Source organism: Sciurus carolinensis, chromosome 7, assembly GCF_902686445.1.
Source record: "Sciurus carolinensis chromosome 7, mSciCar1.2, whole genome shotgun sequence".
In the NCBI taxonomy this organism is placed as follows: Eukaryota; Metazoa; Chordata; class Mammalia; order Rodentia; family Sciuridae; genus Sciurus; species Sciurus carolinensis.
Window position 1 is genome coordinate 121,326,727 of NC_062219.1, and position 23,312 is coordinate 121,350,038.

The 23,312-nt window shown below is 43.4% G+C and overlaps 2 protein-coding genes across 3 annotated transcripts; one reads left to right on the forward strand and one right to left on the reverse strand.

Annotated features, from left to right (window-relative positions):
• Positions 1 to 387: 387 nt before the first annotated feature.
• On the reverse strand, positions 388 to 5,023 carry Rps18 (ribosomal protein S18). 2 transcript variants are annotated; one of them, XM_047558783.1, is made up of 6 exons: positions 5,007 to 5,023; positions 3,962 to 4,060; positions 990 to 1,076; positions 807 to 908; positions 628 to 719; positions 388 to 508 (listed from the first exon to the last, which is right to left on the reverse strand). In XM_047558783.1, exons 1-6 carry the CDS (start codon positions 5,007 to 5,009, stop codon positions 433 to 435), a joined length of 459 nt encoding a protein of 152 aa, XP_047414739.1. In that variant the 5' UTR covers positions 5,010 to 5,023; the 3' UTR covers positions 388 to 432. The 2 variants fall into 2 exon arrangements, with proteins under 2 accessions (XP_047414739.1, XP_047414738.1); XM_047558782.1 differs by lacking the exon at positions 5,007 to 5,023 and adding an exon at positions 4,548 to 4,667.
• Vps52 (VPS52 subunit of GARP complex) lies at positions 4,724 to 22,079 on the forward strand. Its single transcript, XM_047558781.1, has 20 exons — positions 4,724 to 5,079; positions 6,038 to 6,122; positions 6,802 to 6,854; positions 7,032 to 7,107; positions 7,291 to 7,358; positions 7,662 to 7,837; positions 8,232 to 8,382; positions 8,746 to 8,846; positions 8,956 to 9,088; positions 9,233 to 9,290; positions 9,637 to 9,770; positions 10,229 to 10,384; positions 10,824 to 10,942; positions 11,217 to 11,340; positions 11,606 to 11,701; positions 11,820 to 11,927; positions 12,144 to 12,209; positions 20,809 to 20,920; positions 21,121 to 21,239; positions 21,432 to 22,079. Exons 1-20 carry the CDS (start codon positions 4,990 to 4,992, stop codon positions 21,576 to 21,578), a joined length of 2,172 nt encoding a protein of 723 aa, XP_047414737.1. The 5' UTR covers positions 4,724 to 4,989; the 3' UTR covers positions 21,579 to 22,079.
• The last annotated feature ends 1,233 nt before the right edge of the window (positions 22,080 to 23,312 follow it).

A 23,312-nucleotide genomic window follows, 5' to 3' on the forward strand; every position in this document is an offset into this window, starting at 1 on the left:
TTAGAACTCAGTGGTAAAACACGCCTGGGTTCAAGGGGCGGGGGTTGGGAATAACAGGCGACCTATTAACTCACCAGAGCTGCAGCTTGCTGGGCTATTAGCCACTTTCCACAGTACAGCACACCAACCCCAGAGAACCTGGTTTAGGCTCCCCCTCCAGGATGCAAGTGGTCATTGTTTCTATCTCCCTCAAGCGTTTACTTTTACAGGGTGAGATAGCTGCCAGCTGGAAACAAGGTTGGTTCAGATGGTGGATAAGCATTACTACTGCTTTTTAATGGGAGAGGGGGACACCTCCAGCTAAGTGGAAAGTGAGAAATGACAGGGCCCAGCATCATGTCCCATTTTATCAGTGACACCAGAAGAAAGAGAAGCACAAAGAAGGAAGCCATAGGTATATAAACTATTTATTAACAGAAAAGGCCTACAGACTCATTTCTTCTTGGACACACCCACGGTACGGCCACGGCGCCCAGTGGTCTTAGTGTGCTGGCCTCGGACGCGAAGGCTATAGGTGGAAAAGAGAAGTGTCATAGGTAGCACAAAAATTTGGAAAAAGACAGAATGAGGCATTGCTGTTGGGAATTTAGGAGCAGGCAGGAAGGTGAAAGCCCCATTCCCACTTACCCCCAGAAGTGGCGCAGCCCCCTGTGGGCCCTAATTTTCTTCAGTCGCTCCAGGTCCTCCCGGAGCTTATTGTCTAAACCATTGGCCAGAACCTGGATTTGGAGGTGAGGGATGTTTTACTCCCTGACCTGTTCCCAACTCTAATCAGGAACCCCCAATCCTCCTATCTCAATACACACCTGGCTGTATTTTCCATCCTTTACATCCTTCTGTCTGTTCAAGAACCAGTCTGGGATCTTGTACTGTCGTGGATTCTGCATAATGGTGATCACACGTTCAACCTAGTAGGCAGGACATGGTTAGATCTAGATGGTTCCTTTTCTAAGGTGGACCCAACTTCCAGCCCCCTTCTGTGTCCTCACCTCATCCTCAGTGAGTTCTCCTGCTCTTTTGGTGAGGTCAATGTCTGCTTTCCTCAACACCACATGAGCATATCTTCGCCCCACACCCTGAGGTTAAGAGGTTTCAGAATTAGACTTGAATCTGAATTTTTGGTTTCCCTTACAGCCCCAATATCCAAAAAGTCCACAAAGATAGGCCCTGCAATAATCTAATGCTTTGCAATTTCCCAGTTCACTCTTCCCCCACTCACATTTCCAGATATAAAGTCTAACCATTAAATAGAAAGGAGAAAGAAACTTGGTTCTGGCTGAGGGTTGGAGCAAGGAAAGAAGTGCAACATGTGACTCCCCCCTGCCCCTCCTCACTGCCCAGCATATGTAGTTGTGCCTTTTAATTTCTCCACTGTAAAGAACAAAGAGCCCTTTTCTTCAAGCTGATATAGCAAAACTGGGGTCCTGTGAGTTAACAAGGTTGATCAAGGTGCTGGATTACCAGCTGTCAGATCTGTAAGTTTACCAATCCTTTTGGTAAGCCAACAGTGATCAAAGTTTTCCATGATCACAAACTTGAAAGAAACTGCTTATGTCACAACATATGATACCCACCAGTATCAGCACCCCAATCATCTGAATCTGCAAACCAAACTAAATTGGAACTGAATGGTGTACTGAGTTGTATAGTACTTCCCACCCGTTTATGCCCACTCAGACCCTCAGAATATGACCTATGTTCTCTTTGTATAAGTATTAGGTAAAGTAAGGTTACACTGGATGGGGGTGGGGCCTAAGTTTGATGCCTGGCGAACTTGTGAAAGCACACAGACCATAGGACGGTCATATGAGATAAGATTGGAGTGATATACTACAAACTAGGGAAAACCAAGTTCTATGGACAAATACTATTAAGATAGTCAGGGTAGAACTCTTAGAACCTGTAGACACTGTGGTTTTGAATGTCTGGCCTCCATAGCTGAGAAATTAGTCGTTTTAAGCTAACTTTGTGGGAACTTGTAATAGTAATCCTAGGAAAAGAAAGCATATGGCATTTCTTCTCTGTAAGTGACCTAGGACCATCATCAGGTTGATTGAGTAGAAAATTAGGGTCCCTCTCAAATTTCCTTAAAATAATTAGATAAAAATATTATCTCATATTTACTTCAAAATGAATATGGATATAAATAAGATTTTTAATTTTTGAGACCAGGTCTTGCTAAGTTGCCCAGGATGGCCTGGAACTTGAGATCCTCCTGTCTCAGATCCAAAGTAACCGGGATTACAGGTGGGCATCACTGTACCTGGCCCACCATGTATGTAAGATACATACATCTATGAAATGTTTCATTTTCTCATCTTTGTAGTTCAAAAGCCTGATCATATTTTAGAAGAGTTGACACCAACTTAATATTACCCTCTGGAAGTATTTAAAGCAGTGCCATTCATGGGGGCACTGGGGTTTGGGTAGGACAAAAATTTCTTTAAAACAAGGATATTGGGCATTTCCACACACTGGCAACTTCAATACCCCTCCCCCAATCTTCCCAATTCCAAGGAGCCAAAAAACAGCAGTCATCACCCTGGATGAAGGACAGGGCAGCCCTAAAGAATAAAAACAATGAGGAAGCTACAAAGTCAGTCTCAGCAATTTAGTAAGGCCCTAAGCAACTCAGTGAAACCCTAGCTCTAAATAAAATATGAAAAAGGGCTGGGAATATGGCTCAGTGGTTAAATGCCCCAATCCCGGTAAAAAACAAAACCAAAAGACAACGAGGAAGCCTTACCTCTCAATAAATACCCTCTCCTGTCCATATAAACTTTTATTCCATTCTTTGTCCTTTCCTGATTTATTTTGCTCACTACTTTAACCACATCTGTGGAGAACACACCTCTCATAATCAACCTTTCTTTTCTGCTCCTTTCAATTACCCTCATCCACTATACAAATCCTTTACAAAAGACAATCTTTAATTCTTGCACCAGGGAAGAGCTCTAGCTGATTTTGCTGGTTTTTCACACAATTAGCAAAAACTACAGGACTCATCTAAACTCTAGGAATAGTCTTTCCCAGGGATAAGCAGGGTATCAGCACCCACAAGAACATGAGAAAGCTGTGCCAACCAGGGTACGAAGTGAAAACTTATGGGAATTTGACAAACCTTATAAAGCTAAGACTCCATAAATTGTCTTGATAAATAACCCATCTTTACCCAAGTACCATCTGCTGCCTAACACTGCAGGTGCACCTACGTATATCAGAAACTGCAGGAGATGAGTAAGACAGGTTGAGCCCAGCCCCTAGGAGTACACAAACCGAGGCAAGAAAAACATTCAGATAGTTCCACAATTAAATACATTTTGATTGAAACGGGTTGGGGGGGGGAGGTTGGTATGTGGTTCAGTCATGTGGCATGTGACAGGCCAAGTTCAAATCCCAATGCACCCCGTGCACAGTCCCCATCTGGAAGGTCAGAAATTCATTAGCTTTGTGAAGAGAAACATCCAAGCTTGCACTCACTGTTTCAATTCTTACAAGCCACTGACCAGTGACAATGTCCACTTCAACTGGACAAGAGATTTGACTTTCACCTCTGGCAACTGAGTAAATGTCCTGCTCACACCCACACCCACCCACTTCACATTTGGTATCTGTTGACCAAGAAGTACAGTACAGAAATTATATTATGATGCACTGGGGTAGAAAGGAGGTCCTGAGTTAACAATCTAGAAAGGCTCTCACAAAGTGGTAATCCAAGAAAATTTGATCTTAGACCACTCTCTGGCTTTTATTAATTCCTTTTTGTGAGAAATATGAAAAATGTTAAGGGGATTAGTCACTCCCTCTTTCATTTTTCAAAACTAGTTCTAATGAGATCTTTTTCTTAACCCAGAAACTGATATGCTATAGATGGGACTTGTGTCTCCTCAACCTTGCCTCTTTTATAGAGCTACGGTCTTAATAACCCAAGCTGCATTTATGTTCCCTTACCCTACTTTACCTTAATGGCAGTGATGGCAAAGGCTATTTTCCGCCGCCCATCGATGTTTGTGTTGAGTACTCGCAAAATGTGCTGGAACTTCTCAGGAATCACTAGAGACTGAAAGTATGGGGGAGACATAGGCATTGTCAACTACCATCAAACCGTAAGGTCGCTAAGGAGAAGAAACAACCCTGAACAGGAACTTTAAGCTTGTCAGAGCAAGGACCCCCTCCCCTTCTTAGGTTTTCAAACCACAACGAACGCCTCAGTCCACTGAGAGCGGGAAGCTTGGGAATATGCAACCTCTGGAAGGAGGTCGCGCGTCGGCCGTTCTTAAAAGTACACTCTGACTGGCGGAGGCCGGAGGTCCCCACAGACGTCCAAGCCTCCGGCAGCTTTTGGGTGCTCAGGGAGTGAATGATCCTTCCTCGAGCCCTACTCCCCGGAATTTCAAGTTTTTGGTGTCTCTTTCCAGGATTGCGATCCAAGGCTCCACACACAAAGTTGCAGGCCCCCCAGATAGGGAGTTCTTGGTGTCCTGACAGCGAACTTTCCCTGCCCTGGTTCCGATGTCGCTGGATCCCGGCACTGATTCCAGTCTTACCATGGCGGCAGCTGACCGGCGGCGTGTAGGCCTCCTGTGGAAGAGAGTGCGGAAGTTACGTAATAACCTTATATAGATTTTTAGACGGAAGAGGCGGAGCGACATAGGAGAGGCACTTCCGAACACTGCTTCAGCGGGAGTTGAGTTGACTTCTGAGAGTCTGGATTGGGTACCACAACTTCCGGTGCGCCCTTTAGAGTCGTAAAGTTCCTGGATATGAAAGCAGAGAAGGTTCCGGTGCGAGATTGTGCTCGAGACTTCCAAATTTCTGTTTGCACTTGGGTGAAGTGGTCAGAGCTGAAAGGGGAAGACTGGAGCCATACTATTTAACTCAAATATCTGGGAACAATTTCGTGCTTTGCAAGACACTCTGGGACTTGTAGTTCTACTTCGGGAACGGCCTCACTGCGACTGACAGCTGCCGGAAGTGAGGCTGCGGGGAATGGCCGCCGCAGCGACCATGGCGGCAGCTGCCCGGGAGCTGGTGTTGCGGGCTGGGACCTTAGATATGGAGGAGGAGGAGGGCCCGCTGGTGAGAGCGCGGGGCTGTTGGTCCTCCGTAGTCCCGTCTGGTCGTCCTCGCGTCAGAAAGACCTGGGTCGGGTTTAAGCACAAGGGTTGGATCTTGCCTGCTGCCGGCAATGCTACCTGTTTGGGTCCTCATACTCCTTCTTGGGATAGGACCCGAGCCTCAGGGGGGACCAGGATGGCTGGAACTCAGGTTCCAGGGGCACAGCTTCTATTTCCCATTCATATTTTTTGGTAGAATGGAACATAGCCTCTGGAGTCAGACTGCCTGGGTTCTAATTCCACCTTTGCTACTTAGACACTGTGTGTCCTTGGCCAAATTAACCATGCTCTCTGCCATCACTTTTCACCACTTCTCCATACAGTGGAGAAAATAACAGGACCTATCATATATAAGTGTCGTTAAGATTAGATGAGTAAATATGTGTAAGATTGCCCCTACTGAACTGGTGAACAGTATGTCTGCTGACAATTCTAGGCAGTCTGGGGCTCCCCAGAGGTGTGCTAGAACAGTTCAGATATAATGAGTTTGAGGCTACTAAAGTGAAATGCAAGTTCTGCTCACTCCTCTTTAATTTCTAATTTTCCTAATTTTGGACACCTCCACTGTCTTCATGGATTGCCTGATTTTTTTTTTTTTTGTACCCTTTAGCCCAAAGTAGTAGATTAAGTACATTGTGAAAATTAAAAGTTTTTGATTAAGTACCTATGGTTCCCCACTAAAAACACCTTCCCTTCACTTGAAGGATTGGGGATATCCAAATATATTTATAAATATTCTTTTAGCTGTCAATGGGCCTTTAATTAATTAATTAATTAATTTATATGCAGTGCTGAGGATCAAACCCAGTGTCTCACACCTTCTAGGCAAGCACTCTACCACTGAACTGCAACCCCAGCCCCTCCAATTATATTTTGTTTTCTCTCCTGTATGCCCCTCTCATTAACCTATCCCTCTCCAGGGGGGTGGTCCTGGGCTTCAGGAGACACTGCAGCTTGGGGAGTTGGATATCACCTCTGATGAGTTCATCCTGGATGAAGTAGATGGTAAGTAATGGCATAGGGTGGGATCAGAGTACACTAGTTCCCCTTGTCCTCTGGGAATATGTTTCAAGACCTCCCCGTGCCCAGTAGATGACTCCCAGTACCAAACCCTGTACATATACATGTTTTTTCCTATACATGCATACCAATAATAGAGCTTAATTCATAAATTAGGCACAATAAAAATTAACAATAACTAATGATAGAACAATTGTAACTATGTTGTAATGAAATTACCAACCTCACTACTCTTGCATTTTAGTACTTAGTAAAATAAGAGTTATTTGAACCATAGCACTTCCATAAGTAGACAGTTGATCTGATAATTGATAAGGCTACTAAGTAACTGTGTGACTGATAGCATATATAGCATGGATGTCCTGGACAAGGGACGATTCACATTCTTGGGACAAAACAGGATGGCACAAGATTTAATTGAGCTACTTAGAATGGCCTACAATTTAAAATTTATGAATTGTTTATTTCTGGAATTTTCCATTTTGGTTCATGGTTGACCACAAGAAACTGAAACAGCAGAAAGTGAAAACTTGTCTAAGAGGACTGTACCTGTAATCTGAGAGGCATAGGACCAGAAGTAATCATACAGGGATTGATGTTTTGATGTTCAGTGTGGGGAAAGGAAGCTGTGGATTTAGACCTTACGATAAACTTCTATTTCCAGTTCACATTCAGGCAAATCTGGAGGATGAGTTAGTAAAGGAAGCTCTCAAAACGGTGAGGCTCTACACTACTAATCTTTCCCTCCCCTCTTCTCTCTCCCAAAAGGGGGAACATAATCTCTTGCTTTTACAATATCACCTTCATGTCATACCCTCTTGTCCTTCTCTGATTCTGTTCTGGTGTCTCTTCACTGTGATTTCTTCCTGTCCTGTCATATTTATTTTCTCCCAGGGTGTGGATCTACGTCACTACTCAAAGCAGGTTGAACTGGAGCTACAACAGATTGAGCAGAAATCCATTCGGGATTGTATCCTCCAGCAGAGGGAAAAGACATTGTTATTGAGGGATTTTGTGGGTGTGGTGCATACTGTCCCGCTGGGGCTGACATCTTCTATCTGAGGTTTTCAGTCACTTCAGGAAGGAATTGGAGAGGTACCACAGGTTGAGGATCTCCATCTTCACTGTGAGGCCCTTGACTTTTACGGATTAGATATCCAAGAGAGTGAGAACATAGCATCTCTGCACAACCAGATCACAGCCTGTGATGCTGTCCTGGAGGTTAGTAACCATGTCCTGTGACCTCTTATAACTTTGAACCTGATTGTGGCCTCTTGTGCCATCCTTTAGGTCATTATCCTCAGGTAGGGGCAGGTGAGGGCCACTTTCAGGATGACTTCAAACACACTTTTTTGGTTTTACTGCTGTAATTCAAATTATTGTCTTGTGTCCTTTGGGGTATCTTATCATCTACCACCTTCACAGACTAGTCGATACTAGGTTATTCACCAAGAGACTCAGGTGGCCCACTTGTCCCCTCCCAAACCTGTGACACTCTACCATCATCTTTTACTCTTCCCTCAGCGCATGGAGCAGATGTTAGGAGCTTTTCAGAGTGACCTCAGCTCCATCAGCTCTGAGATCAGGATACTGCAGGAACAGTCAGGAGCCATGAACATTCGACTTCGAAACCGCCAGGCAGTTCGGGGAAAACTTGGGGAACTTGTTGATGGTCTGGTAGTGCCCTCTGCTCTGGTCACGTAAGTCACTGGTTTGAAAGGTCAGAATGTCCACAACAGGTAGATGGGCTGGGGTGACCTTCCCTATTTAACACCTGGGTTTCCTGGCTCAAGTCATTCAGTACCTCCTAGAAATTAGCAAGTAGGTTGACAGTCATTTCTAACCTCAATGTGATGCTTTAGGCATCACAGATAAGCAATGATCCCAGATCAGCTGTGGAGGGAAGGGGCCCAGGGCTTCGGTGTATATGGAGTAGAGGTCTAGGAATAGAAACCTTTGTACATATGTCTAGACTATGTGAGAGTGCAAGAAGTTGGAGAGAATAGAGGCTAGATTTAAGGGGTGTGGTTTGAGTCAGGTTTAGAGACATCTGGATTTCCCTTCTAATCCATCCCACACTTCCTTTCTACCCAGGGCGATTTTAGAGGCTCCAGTGACAGAGCCCAGGTTCCTAGAGCAGCTGCAGGAGCTGGATGCCAAGGCAGCTGCAGTCAGAGAGCAGGAGGCTCGAGGCACTGCAGCCTGTGCAGATGTCAGAGGTGTGCTTGATCGGCTCCGGGTCAAGGTAGGGGATACCTTAGAGGCTATTAGAACTGGCCTCCCTGGGAATGTCACCTTGCCTCTACCCAGCAGATCTCCTCTTTGTTTCTCTGGGTTTCCTGAAAATATGACAAGATACCAAAGAAATATTTTCAATCCTTTGTCTTATATTTAGTATTTTTCACTTTCCCCAGTTTCTCCTGTGTAGTAAAAGGGTTACAACTTGGGCTGGGGAGATAGCTCAGTTGGTAGAGTGCTTGTCTTGTATGCACAAGGCCCTGGGTTCAATCCCCAGCACTGCAAAAAAAAAAAAAAAAAAAAAAAAAAAAAAAAAATTTGGGTCAAAGGGTTACAACTTCATGACCTGTGTTTGATTCCTTGTATCTAGGCAGTGACAAAGATCCGAGAGTTCATCCTCCAGAAGATTTATTCCTTCAGAAAACCAATGACCAACTATCAGATCCCCCAGACGGCCCTACTGAAGTACAGGTTGCCACCCCAGGGAAGGGCAGGGGATGGCCTGTGAGCTTTTGAGTAGCCCAGTTAGGTATCTTTTGGGGGGAAGATAGAAAGACTGACTTGTCTCTGGCTTTTCCAGATTCTTTTATCAGTTCCTACTGGGCAATGAACGAGCAACAGCAAAGGAAATCAGGGATGAATATGTGGAGACTCTGAGCAAGATCTACCTGTCTTATTACCGCTCTTACCTGGGGCGGCTTATGAAGGTGCAGGTGAGGCCAAAGAAGAAGAGGCAGTCCTGGGCACATGGACTGGGAGACAGGGACAGCCCTGGGCAAGGAGGGACAGGGATTTTTTTTTTTTTTCTTGCACTATTGGAAGAGATGGTTATCAGCTCTTTTATTTATTCTCTCTAGTATGAGGAAGTTGCTGAGAAAGATGATCTAATGGGTGTGGAAGATACAGCAAAGAAAGATATCCTTGGAGCTGAGAAGCCTTGTGCTAGGCCTTGGGAGTGGGAGAACTTCTGACTGCAGCCTCCAAGGCACTGCTTCTTACCTTTTCACTGTGGGGCAAAACCTTTCAGAATGTGATGAAAGTTATGGTTTCCCTCCCAGAAAAATGCATACATCATTTGATACCTAGTTTTGCACATTGATTCTAGGTATAGAAACTCATTCACAGAGGTCATCTGAAATGGGGCCCCAGTCCTTGAAAGAGGGATTTGTAGGCTGTATTGGCTGCCTGTCATCCCCAGAGGTCCTGAATCTTTGGGCCCAGTTGTACTCCCATTGTTTTCCCTGACTCTGACCCTTTTCACGATTCTTCTCGAAGCCATCCCTCCGTAGCAGGAACACCATCTTCACCCTGGGCACCCGTGGCTCTGTCATTTCTCCTACTGAACTTGAGGCTCCCATCCTGGTGCCCCACACAGCCCAGCGGGGAGAGCAGAGGGTATGAGGTGGAGCAAGCTTCAATCATGAAGGGGACTCCAGGCCCTGGGGAGGGACAGCCAGACCTGGGACAAAACTTCAACCTGCCGGCCCTGTATTAATCCCCTTAGCATGACCTGCTCCCATCCCTCTGATCTGCCCTGATGTAAGAGGTGTTGGGAACCATGGACTTGAGGGCATGTGGAGGGAGTGATTGATTATGGGAAATGACTGTTGTGAGGCAGTTGTCGAGGTGAATGCAGGAGTAACAGCAGCAGGTGAGGTGAGTACTTCCTCTTGTGCCCTGTATCTGCCACCTTCCAGTGCCAATTCAGGGTACTCTTTCCCAGCCCGGACTGAGGTTGGATGAAAAGAGTCTTCTGAGCTTATTACGTGGGTTTGCTGAGTTTCCAGCTGTTGTGGGGAGTTCCAACTGTTGGATCCATCCCTCTGTCTCTCTCCTTTGCCATCTCTTCCTAGTATCCATTTGAGGCCCTCTTCCGCAGCCAGCACTACGCCCTCCTAGACAATTCCTGCCGTGAATATCTTTTCATCTGTGAATTTTTTGTTGTGTCTGGCCCAGCTGCACACGACCTATTTCATGCTGTCATGGGCCGTACGCTCAGCATGACCCTGGTAAGATCCTTATTTCCTATACCCTTGATGAACCCCTGTGTCCTCAGTCCTCACTAGCACCTGGTGGGGTCATAACTCTGGTACTGAAACCAGGATTCCCTTATTCTAAAATGTAAGCCTTATACTCAGAGTGTGTGTTCTCATGAGAAATTCTCAGTTCAGGCCTCTGAGACTGCCCTTACTGCTGATGCATAGCCAGGCAATTGTACCCTGAAACTGAGAGACCTCTAAATCCTCGTGCTCTGATGACCCAATCTGAGCCTGAACTGCTGTGATAGGCTTGTGATTGAGACTTTGATGAGCAAGTGGCCAACCAAGGAGGAAGCATTTCCCTGTCCAGTGCCTCATCCCCAAAGAAACATGAATTTGTGTGTCTGTAGCCAGTGGGAACAACAAACTAACAAGCATTCTTTTTTAATCCTCTGTTTGTTTCCAACAGAAACACCTGGAGTCCTATCTGGCTGACTGCTATGATGCCATTGCTGTTTTCCTCTGTATCCACATTGTTCTTCGATTCCGCAACATTGCAGCAAAGAGGGATGTTCCTGCCCTGGACAGGTCACTGAATTCTGGTCCTTGAGGCCCTGCAGTCCTTGAATTCTTGGTCTGACACAACTCCACCCTGAACTTTGGGTTTTTCCTGACCTGATATCATTGACCCTTGTTCCCATTTATCTGCTGCAGAGGCAGCACTGCTATTTTCTGACATACGTTTCATCATATACACCCCCACCCCAACATCTATTCTCTCTTAACCTGAAGGATGCCCAGTTCCCTCCCTACCTTCAAACATTTCTTGCCAGCTGACCTGTGGTTCTGTTTAAGCCCACAGGTACTGGGAACAGGTGCTTGCCTTATTGTGGCCACGGTTTGAGCTGATACTGGAGATGAATGTCCAGAGTGTCCGAAGCACTGACCCCCAACGCCTTGGGGGGCTGGATACTCGGCCCCACTATGTGAGGGAGGGCAAGGGTAACAAAGGGGGTCTAGAGGATAGGACTTTATGCTTTATTGTGGGGCTGCCACCATCATAGTTGGTTGTGGACCACACCATGTAAGGGGACAGTCCAGGAGTGTGGTCAAACTCACGGTGGGCTGGGCCCTGTTGGTAGGAGGGATTGGAGGTGGGAGTCACATGGATGTTGGTTGGTGAAAGGAGTGGGGAGGTTGTGTTGATGGGGCTGCAGGCTGGTGTGATTCTTCTTCCCACCTTTCTCTAAGATCACTCGCCGATATGCAGAGTTTTCCTCAGCTCTTGTCAGCATCAACCAGACAATTCCTAATGAACGGACCATGCAGCTGCTGGGACAGCTCCAGGTGACTTCCACAGGGCAGAAGTGACTCCCCAGCAGCAAAGCCAGTACTGTGGGTGAGCATGAAGAAGGGTCAGATGACCTTGTCATATTGTGTCACTACCTCCTTTTGACTTTTTCAGGTGGAGGTAGAGAATTTTGTTCTCCGAGTGGCAGCTGAGTTCTCCTCAAGGAAGGAGCAGCTTGTGTTTCTCATCAACAACTATGACATGATGCTGGGTGTGCTGATGGTAACAGACGCTCTTCCCACCCATCTCCCCACCCAGAGAATTTTGGGTTCCCCTAAGGATCTGTTTACTTTGGAAGGGCAGAGGTGATGTCTGTGTGCTTGTTCCATGTTTTACTCTAGGCAATCTGGCACAGTGTCTGAAAATGTGGATCAAAGGGGACATCCTGGAGTAAAGGACTGCTCTCCCAAACTGGACTTTGACTTTTTCTTCCCTCAGGAGCGGGCTGCAGATGACAGCAAAGAGGTTGAGAGTTTCCAGCAGCTACTCAATGCTCGGACACAGGTAGGGGGATGGAGAAAGAGAAGGGACAGTCTTGTATGCTGTATTCAGTTTACTGTGTGTGTTGTGGATATGTGGCATAATGAACTACAGGTACACAGAATTTGAATTAAAACTCTTAGGTTACAGCATGTTATTGATCTATTTAGTTTTTTTTTTTTTTTGGTTGTATTGGGAATAGAACCCATGGTCAGTTTACCACTAAGACACATCCCCAACTCTTGTAAATTTTTATTTTGAACTAGGGTCTTGCTACATTTCCTAGGCTGGACGTGAACTTTTGTTCTTCCTGCCTTAGCCTCCTGAAACACTGGGATTACAGATACCACAGCACCCAACTTGGTCTATTTAATTAAATTAATTAATTTATTTAATGATATGAACAACCACAAACTCACCACACAATCCAACAAACCTTGGCAAAAAACACCATCAAACTTTGAATTCCTCTTCACCCCATTCCCTGTCTTTCATGCAGCGGTATCTGCTGACCTAAATGTTGTGTTTATCATTCTCTTGTTTCCCCCTATTGTTTGGGTATTTTCCCCTCATGCTCTTGCTTTAGAAATATAGCTATAAAATAAAAATTAAAAACAAGATAAATATATAGCTATATGTATGCCAAAATAATAATTAGTTCTGTTTTTGAGTGTGATAAAAACAGAATCACAGGGTTTGTTTTTACAGTACTTGGGCTTGATCCTAGAACCTAATGCATGCTAGGCAAGTGCTGTACCACTCTACCACTGAAATACATGCCCAGCCCTTTTTTATCTTGAAACATGGTCTTGCTGAATTCCTTAATTTGGATCCTCCTTCCTCAACCTCTTAAACAGTTGGGATTACAGATGTGTACCATCATGCCCTACTTGATTATGTTTTTGTCTTCTTGACTTATCAATAGTTGAGGGGAATAAAATGCATAGATTTGTCACTTTCTTCTGTATTTCTATCAAATATTACTTTAAAATAAGTTTCACCATATCTTAATGTAAATTTTTTAAAGTTTAGAATTGTTAGAGCCAGGCACAGTGACCCATGCCTGTAATGCCAGTGACTTGGGAGTCTGAGGCAGAAGAAACACAAGGTCAAGGGCAGTCTCAGCAACTTAGACTGTCTCAAAATAAAAAATAGAAAGAATTGGGGGTGTGGATCAGTGGTAAAACACTCCTGAGTTTAGTCCCCAGTATTTAAAAAAAAAGTTTAGAATTGTTAGGTTTTATTGTTTTAAGATCCTTTGTAGCCTTAATAGTTTTTTGTTTTCATGTCTATTATGTTTGATATGAAGATAGCTCTGTCAGCTTTATTTGCTTAATTGCCTGTTAATTTGTTTCCATTTTAAATTTTTTTTTTTTTTTTTTTTTTTGCGGTGCTGGGGATCGAACCCAAGGCAAGCACTCTACCGACTGAGCTATCTCCCCAGCCCACTTTAAAATATTTTTATGTTTATCACATGTTAAGTATCTTTTGTAAACAACATATAGCTAAAATTTTTAAAAATTCAGTTGGATTGGGCTGGGGTTGTAGCTCACTGGTAGAGTGCTTGCCTAGCATGTGTGAGGCACTGGGTTTGATCCTTGGCACCACATAAAAATAAATAAACAAAATGAAGGTATCATGTCCATCTACAAGTAAAAATATTTAAAAAAATTCAATTGGATTAACTCTGCCTTTTAACTTATGGTTTAAATCCATTTCTGTTTACTGTGATTGATGTTACATTTAGACTTTTATTTACCATCTTTATTTTCTGTTTGTCCATTGTCTTCATCTTGCCTTTGTTCTTACTACATTCTTTTTTCACTAATTTGTGGATTTTTTTTTTTTTTTTTTTTTTTTTTTGGGGGTGCTGAGGATCGAACCCAGGGCTTTGTGCTTACAAGGCAAGCCCTCTACTGACTGAGCTATCTCCCAGCCCCTAATTTGTGGACTTTGTACTCAATTATTTTAGAATTGTTCTTTGACATTTATGTTGCATGCCAGGCTCAGTGGCTCTGGAGGCTGAGGCAGGAGGATTGCAAGTTCAAAGCCAGTCTCAGTAACTTGGGCCCTAAGCAACTCAGTGAGACCCTGTCTCTAAATAAAATATTTAAAAAGATGGGATGTGACTAAGTGGTTAAGCACCCCTGGGTTCAATTCCCAGTACCCCCCCCAAAAAAAAAATTTTTTTTACCTTGCATAACACCTAACCTTCATATTAAATGATCTCTAAAACAACATATAGACTTTAAAATATTTTAGGTGGGTGCAGTGGTGCCTGCCTGTAGTCCCAGTGACATGGGAGGCTGAGACAGGAGGATCAAAAGTTCAAACAACTTATTAAGACTCTAAGCAATTTAGTGAGACCCTGTCTTAAAATAAAAAATGAAAAGGCCTGGGATATGGCTCATTGGTTAAGCACTAGTTCAATCCCTGGTACCAAAAGTTTTTTTAAATACTTTAATATTCCAGCCACTCTTCTTCTGCCTTTCATGCTAATTATTAACCAGTATTTTATTTCTGTCCTATTTTTAAGTTTTGAAAATATTTGAATTTTCAGGGTTTTTTTTTTTGGTGTTTCTAGGGCTTGAACCCAGGGGTGTTCCACCACTGAGTTACACCCCCAACCCTTTTTATTTTTATTTTGAGATGGTCTCACCATGTTGCTGAAACTGGCCTTGAATTTTCGATCCTCCTGCCTTAGTCCCCTGAGCTGCTGGGATTATAGGCTTGTGCCACCACACCCAGGGTTACTATTTCTTCTTAAAACTCAGATTATCTTGTGGGTGTCATTTTTCTTCTTCCTGAAGTATATGTTTTAGAAGTTCCTTTATTGGAAATGTGTTAATGGTAAACCTTGTTTCTGTTCTTATATAAATATCTTTATTTCATTTTTGTTAGGGAAAGATTTTTGCTAGTTTACTGTCAGATTCTAAGTTAACAGTGATTCTCTCTCAACACTTAGAAGATGTTTTCCACTATCTTCTGGCTTAAATTGTTGCTGCTGAGAAACCATGTTTTTCTTTGTAGGCAATCTGTTGTTTTTGCTTTGAAAGTTCTTTTTTCTTTCGTATTCTGAAGTTTAACTACAGTATGTCTTGATGTGGATTTTTCTGTCTTGCTTGATGTCTTGTGTTTCTTGTATCTTTGAATTTATGTTTTTTAATTTATTCAGAAATTCATAATATCTTTTTTAAAAAAATAATTTCAGGACAGGACAAAAAGCAAGACGCAAGCAAAGATTTATTTTTATTTATTTATTTTTATGTGGTGCTGAGGATCGAACCCAGTGCCTCACATGCACTAGGCGAGTGCTCTGTCACTGAGCCACAACCCCAGGCCTCCATAATATCTTTTGAAACCTTGCTCTCCTGCTTTCTTTCTTTTTTTCTCTTCCAGGAAATCTGATTAGTTCTAGATTAGACTTCCAAGTCTATTCCCTTTTTTATAAGCATGTAATTAGATGAGAAAGGAAACATTTGTTCTCACTTGAACAGTTAGGTGATCTTACGGAATGTCAGCCCACCTTCAAAAGTACAGTTCTTTAGACTCTGATCCCACCAAGATGTGTCTGTTCAGGAAACTCAACTGAGAACAGTGAGGTAACCATTGGATTTGCCAGGCAGGTTTGTCAACTTTCCATCACTATAACAAGATGTAACAGTTAATTTATAAGGAGAGAAGTTTTTTCCCCAGCTATTTGGAAGGCTGAGGCAGGAGGATCAGAAGTTTGAGGCCAGTCCCAGCAATTTAGCAAGACCCTGTCTCAAAATGAAATGTAAGCCAGTTGTGGTGGTGCTGGTGTAATCCCAGCAGCTCAGGAGGCTGAGGCAGGAGGATCACAAGTTCAAAGCCAGGCTCAGCAATTTAGGGAGGACCTCAGCAACTTAGTGAGGCCCTGTCTCTAAATAAAAACTAAAAAGGGAGATCTGGCTCAGTGGTTAAGCACCCCTGGGTTCAATCCCTGGCACCAAAATAAATAAATAAATAAATAAAATAAAAAATAAAAGGAGCTGGGGATGTAGCTCAGTGGTAGAGTGCTTACCTAGCAAGTGCCAGGCCCTGGGTTCTATCCCTAGTATCACCAAGAAAATAAAAAGAGCCAGGCATGGTGGTGCATGCCTGTAATCCCAGTGACTTGAGAGATGAGAAGGGAAGATCTCATGAGTTCAAGGCCAGCCTTAGCAACTTAGTGAGCCTTATCTCAAAATAAAACTAAAGAAGTGCTGGGGGTGTAGCTCAGTGGTAGATCGCCCTGTGTTAAATCTCAAGCACCAAAATTAAAAAACAAAAACAAAAACAAACAAACAAACAAAAAAAACCAGAAAGAAAGAAAGAAAGAGAAAGAGATTTATTTTGGCCTGCAATTTTAGAGGTACCGGTCTCTGAATCATTGACCTTGTTGCTTTGGGGCCTGTGGTGAGGCAACACATTTGGCAGGAGCACATGGCTCCACCTCATGGCCAGGAAGCAAAAAAGAGAGGTAGAAGGAGCCCAGAGTCCCACAGTCTCCTTGCAGGGCATGCCCCCAATGACCTAAAGACCTCTACCAGGCCCCAGCTCTTAAGCATTCACCACCTTTCAATAGTGCCATTCTGGAGACCAAGCCTTTAAAACAAATGGACCTTTTGGGGACATGCAGGATCCACACTCTAGCACTGGGTGTGGGAGCCTGCTGACATCTATGCTCCCTGTCTTTTTGTTTTTTTTCCCTTTGATACTTTGTAGGAAAGGATCATTAGCCCAAGCCCAGTGCACTGATTCCCTCTGACCAGTCCTCTGCTACAATAAATATTCTCTTTTGCTGAATAGAAAGCTTAAAGAAAGTTTATCCAAGTCCAGACAAATAGAAAATACTGTCCATTAAAAATACAATGCATGATGCCACAATTGTCAGCCACTTCAAGTAACTTTAAATTTTCTAGTTGCCATATTTAAAACAGCTAGGGGCTGGGAATGTAGCTCAGTGGCAAAGCACCTACTAGCATTCAGAAAGCTCTGGGTTCGATTCTCCAGCATGGCAAAAAATAAAAATAAAAACAAAAACATAAAGAAGAAACAGGAAATGAATTTAGTAACATTTTATTTTACCCACTCTAATGAAAATATCATTTCAACCTATAATCAGTAAAAAAATTTAGTAGTAATATGTTTAAATTTTTTCCCAATACAAAGTCTCCAAGGTCTGGTATGTATTTTATGTTTATTGCTTATGTTAGTTCAGATTAGCCATGCTTTGTGTAATCAGTGGCTGTTTGTGAATTGTGGCCTTGTCACAAGTTAGCTCATTTTAACTTTGCAGCCCACTTCCTGTGCCCCATACTATTATAATGTTGAGAGAGAGAGTTATTGCATTTAGGCAATAGTATAGGTTGAATTTTGATATTTAATCTCTGTCCAAAATCACATCATAAATAAAGATGGCTTGATTATAGAAAGATTCTTTCTTAAAGTACATCTCCCTAAGTCTCATATTACTTACCTGGCAACCCTCAGTGGATGTAAATGGATATTTTGAGGGAAGAGTGAAAAAAGATACAATTAATTTATTTTTAAATGGAATAGTAGTTTCATCTTTCCATATCTTACTGTGTGGGATTTTTCTTTGTCGTTGTTGTTATTGTTTTGTATACGGTGCTGGGGATCAAAGGTAGGGCCATGGGCATACTTTCCATTGAGCAACCCCCCCTTTATTTATTTATTTAATATTGGTACTGGTGATTGAACCCAAGGTACTGTACGTCCCCAGCCCCTTTTATTTTTTATTTTTTTGTTTTGGTGATGCTGGGGATCAAACCCAGGGCCTCACACATGCCAGGCAAGTGCTCTACCACTGAGCCACGTCCCAAGCCCTTATTTTTTATTTTGAGACAGGATCTCACTAAGTTGTTGAGGCTGGCCTTGCACTTGTAGTTCTCATGGTTCAACCTAAGTCACTGAGATTGCAGGCATGCTACACTGTGCTCTGCCACCTCCCTCTTTCTTCTTTACAGGGTCTTGCTCTGTTGCCCAGGCGAACTTAAACTTCTAGGTTCAAGCAATCCTGCTTCATCCTCCCTGGTGACTGGGACTATAAATATATGCCACCATGACTAGTTTTTTTTTTTTTGTCTCCTATTTTAATTTCTATCTTTAAAAAAAATTTTTTTGTAGTTGTAGATGGACAGAATGCCTTTATTTTTATTTGTTTATTTTTATGCGGTACTCAGGATCAAACCCAGTGCCTCACACATGCTAGGCAAGCGCTCTGCCACTGAGCCACAGCCCCAACCCTTCCTTTTTTTTTTTTTTAAATTTAACTTTTTATTGTGGAAAATTTTAAGTGTACATTATTAATAGAATAGCATGTTAAACCCCTAAATACCTCCACTGATCTTCAACCAGTAATAACTCACCAGGAGTTTTATTTGTACTGATACCCATTGCTCATCCTCCTGTACCCTCACTTATTTTGAATTAATCTTATATATCATTACCACTTCATCAGTATCAGAATGTGTCCACACATTATATTATCACATTTTAAAAGTTATCTCTACAAGCTAGGTATGGTAGCACACATCTATAAATCCAGTTATTCAGGAGGCTGAGACAGGAGGATCACAAGTTTGAGGCCAGCCTCAGCAACTTAGCAAGACCCTGTCTCAAAATGAAATTTAAAAAAGGGTTGGGGATGGAGCTAGAGGTAAAGTACTTCATGCAGAGGCCCTGGGTTAAATCCTTGGTAAAAAAATAAATAAATAAAATATCTGCATAAAATAGTATTCAGATTTCAGTTATAAATGATTTTACGGTTCAGATCAGGGTCAATGTAAGATCCACAAATATGTCTTTTTTTAAATCTATAGATTTCTATCTTTGCCCCCACTCCTCCACAACTAAAGAGCTGTGTCATTTGTCATATAGATTGATGTATGGTCTGGAATTTGATGATTGAAACTCATGGTGTGGCTAAACTTCCTCTATCTGGTGTATTTCCCATAAATGTGTAGTTAGATGGAAAGGCTTGATCAGATTTGTTAGACTTTTAATAAGAATATTTAAGAGGGCCTGGGGTTGTGACTCAGTGACAGAGCACTCGCCTAGCATGTGTGAGGCACTGAGTTCAATCCTCAGCACCACATATAAATAAAATAATAAAAATAAAGGTCTATCAACATCTAAAAAAAATTTTTAAAAAAGAATATTTAAGAGGTACCAGTATGTGCTTCCATCATGGAACCTGTAATGTCTTCTTGGCTCTCTTTTGGTGATATCCGTAGTCATCAATTATCACTGCCTAGACCCATTATTTAGATTTCTGTATGTAATTCTGTCTCAGAAATTTCCTGCTCCTTGTCTGTGCTGCATTCTGAGTTATTTCTTCAACTACAAATTCCAGGTCAGCATATCATTCTTCAGTTATAGCTGGTCTGCTATTTAACATGTTGATTTTTTAAATTAATTTTTCATTTCTAAAAAAAAATTCCATTTTTTCAAGTCTGTCTAGTCCTAGTTAAGTTCTTATTAATTGTTCATCTTTGTGTTTGCATCCTTAACTTTAAACATTTCGTTTCTGAACATTCAGCTGAGCCAAGTATATTTGTAAAGGCCTATAATCCTCAGGAGGCTGAGGCAGGAGGATCACAGGTTCAAAGCCATTCTCTACAACTCAGAGAATCCCCAAGCAACTTAGTGAGACTGTCTTCAAATAAAAAATAAGCTGGGCATGATGGCACATGCCTGTAATACCAGCAGCTCTGGAGGCTGAGACAGGTAGATCATGAGTTCAAAGCCAGCCTCAGCAAAAGTGAGGTGCTAAGCAACCCAGACTCTATTTCTATAGAAAATACAAAATAGGACTGGAAATATAGCTCAGTGGTCGAGTGCCCCACTGGTACTCGCCCCCCAAATAAATAAATAAATAAAAAGTAAAAAGGACTGGGGATGTGGCTCAGTGGTTAAGCACCTCTGGATTCAATCCCCAGTACCAAAAAACAAAAAAAAAAAAACATTCAACTGCTATGTACCTGACAGTTCTACCCGCCCTGTCTGGTGATCTAATTCCACTGTTATTCTGTTTGCTGACTTTTGTGGGAGCTTGCCTCCTTATATGTGTGATGATCTTCAAGTTCCTGTTTGATGTTAATCAGTGGGAATCATATGGTCTGCATTAGGATTGAGTATATTTTCCTCCGGAAAGGATTTGCCTTTGCTTTTGCAATAGCTGAAAGGTGCATCCATCTGGGTCTACATTGGTGCCTCTTTGAGGCTCTCCCAAGACACCCAGGCTCAGCTTCCCCACCTGAAGTTGGTGTCATCTTCAGTTTCCAGATATTAAATAGCCATGGCTATTTGCCTTTTAGTGGCCCTGTATTGCCCAGCTACCCAACTGCTTGGACTCTGGCCTTGACTGTAATTCCTTGTTGCTCTTCTTCCAGCTCAAGTTTAATTAGTTTAGTGATTTTTTGATTGTTTTTTAAAAGAGAATTCTTGGAGATTTCCTCTATTCTTATGAGAACATCAATATCTGAAAATGTGTGACCTTTCCAGAGTTTAGTTGTTCTGCTGTGACTGTCTAAGCACTTAGTCATCATGATACCAGAACACTGGACCCTGTGTGTATGCTTGCACGTCTCTCCAGGAATTCATTGAAGAGTTGCTGTCTCCCCCTTTTGGAGGTCTGGTGGCATTTGTAAAGGAGGCTGAGGCTTTGATTGAGCGTGGACAGGCTGAAAGACTTCGAGGTGAAGAAGGTATGAGAATAATGTGATAATGGTACGGTTAGTGATAAGGTGAGTGCAAAAGAAAAATGAGCAAAGCAGGAAAGATCTGGTTGGAGGAATGCCAGAAAAGTGGGATCTGATGATGAGGACAGCTTGCCTTGGGGAGGACTCTGTGGGGTGGAACTTCTCCTGGCCTGGTCTCTCTCTGCACTCTTTCTTCCTACCATCAGCCCGGGTAACTCAGCTGATTCGTGGCTTTGGTAGTTCCTGGAAATCATCAGTGGAGTCTCTGAGTCAGGATGTAATGCGCAGTTTCACCAACTTCAGGAATGGAACCAGTATCATTCAGGTAACTTGCAACTGCTCCCATCTCCCATTGCTGATTATTTTCCCCCTCTTCCCTGGCCTCAGTATTATCTAAATAACCCTTATTTTTAACTACCAGCTGTGCTTAAAGTTCTGGATGAGTCCTAACCTGATCCCTATCATAATCATTAGCACTACCTCATAGTCTGATTCCTCCATGACTTTTTCTGACCAGGGAGCCCTGACCCAGCTGATTCAGCTCTATCATCGCTTCCACCGGGTGCTGTCGCAGCCCCAGCTCCGGGCCCTCCCTGCCAGGGCTGAGCTTATCAACATCCACCACCTTATGGTGGAACTCAAGAAGCACAAGCCCAATTTCTGACTCCACACTGAGATCTGCCAGTCCTCTCCATGGATTTCTGCACCCTCTCTCATACCCTTCATCACCTGGGTCCCCCTTCTAGTTTTGCCCATGCCTTGCCCAACCCCCACTGCCAGGACTGCCCCAACAGGATCAGCCCTCTGAGTCTCCCAGCGTCTTCAGGTTCCCCAAGACTTCCTTTTGGCTTCTGTAATGATCTTTATCATTTCTCCAGTTTTGTCACCCTGCTCTCACACATCCAAGGCTCTTCTCTTCCCCTGGTTAAAGCTTCACTGCCTCAATCTCCAGTTCACTTAACTGGAGTCCTGTGACGGGAAGCCTCAACTCTTGGAATTGGTGGCAAGGGAATGCTGCCTCCAAGTCACTGATTTTCGTTTGACTCAGAGTGATTTCTGTAACATTTTGGCCTAAGGTCTCAGCAACTTGAACACTAAACCAGCCCCTCCTGGCTTGAGAATTACTCCAAGGTCAGTCTGAAGAAAATAATAAATATTTAATGTGACATAGCACTCCTCCCTTATTTCCTTTCTCCTTCCTCCTGGGGCTTTCAAATGGTAGATCTTTCCTCCAGAATCACCTTCCTTGCCAGAGTTCTTCCAGGGATTACATCCTTTCTGGTGGATATCTAGAAAGAAGGGGCAAGGACAGTAACCTGTAGCCTCTAGCTACTTCAGGCCAAAGAGGAGGTTGCATTGTTAAGGGAGGAGATGTTTCCTAAGTAACCAACCTGTTGGAAGAAGGTGGTCTCTGGTTAAAATGGTAGAAGTCTCAACGGCTTGGAGCATGACCATGTAGCTTCTGGCACGTCCTGAGGGCTACCTTGGGAAAATCCCAAGATGACACTGAGATTATGCCCTCTCCCTCACTCAGCCTCTTAGTCTCTCTTCTTGTGGAATCACAGTCCCTTGCTGGAGGGCTGCAGCACCTTCACCAGCACCTGCACCCACACCTTTAGGCCAGGAATGGACCAGGTTCTCAATTTATTGATAACCTCCATTTCTATTTTTGACTTGGAGCCTTCTCCCACTCCCATTTACACCTCATTTGAGCTGACTCCACTAGAGATACCTGGTGCTCATGTGTCTTTAAGCCCTAAGGGAACATATTTTTAGGATTACTCCCTATATCTGAGAGCAGCCTCTGATTGGTTTTGGAAACTATCTCAGAGCTTCTGCTTTGCCGCTTTGAGAGTCTTCAATCCCGTGGCCGAAGAGCAGAGGAGGACTGAGGGTAGGTGGAGGAAGAGGGTACAGTCTGAGGGCGACTCCTGATTGGTCCGAACACCCCAGGGGCGGCACCAGAATTGTGTCCTTAACTGACCTCACCCTACGCACCTTGGCTTTGCCTCTTCTCTTGGCGTAGTTCCAAGTTTACCTAGTGTGACTGGCCGGCAGGTTTTCCGAGGCCTGTCTGGTTATGTGCTCTCCCCAAACGCCGGTCCCATAAATTCTCTGCTCCTCCATCTCTTATCCTGCCTCAGCCACCTCCGCCACTCCCTTCTAGGTTTCAATCTTGAGAATCCAGATGTTCTGGTTTTTGACTCCATCTCCAGCGCGGAGAGGACAGGAGAAAAAAAGTCAAGGGTCTGGGATTTGCAATAGGAGAAGCTTCGACTGCTTTGACAAATAAGTGGGGTTACCAAAGAAGGGGTCCCTGGATAGCCCCTGGAGAAGATGACTGAGATAGGTGACTTCATCGAAACTCATCTAATGGGACTGGAGGGTGTAGCTCCGT

Coding starts and splice junctions, on each gene's coding strand:
- Rps18 (XM_047558782.1), bottom strand. CDS start 4,652: ATGTCGCTCCGCCTCTTCCGTCTAAAAATCTATATAAGGTTATTACGT. Junction 720..806: donor AGGATGGAAAATACAGCCAG/GTGTGTATTGAG, acceptor CTCCAAATCCAG/GTTCTGGCCAATGGTTTAGA. Junction 509..627: donor GGGCTGCGCCACTTCTGGGG/GTAAGTGGGAAT, acceptor TTCCACCTATAG/CCTTCGCGTCCGAGGCCAGC.
- Vps52 (XM_047558781.1), top strand. CDS start 4,990: ATGGCCGCCGCAGCGACCATGGCGGCAGCTGCCCGGGAGCTGGTGTTG. Junction 7,108..7,290: donor GCAGAAATCCATTCGGGATT/GTATCCTCCAGC, acceptor TTTACGGATTAG/ATATCCAAGAGAGTGAGAAC. Junction 8,383..8,745: donor TTGATCGGCTCCGGGTCAAG/GTAGGGGATACC, acceptor CCTTGTATCTAG/GCAGTGACAAAGATCCGAGA.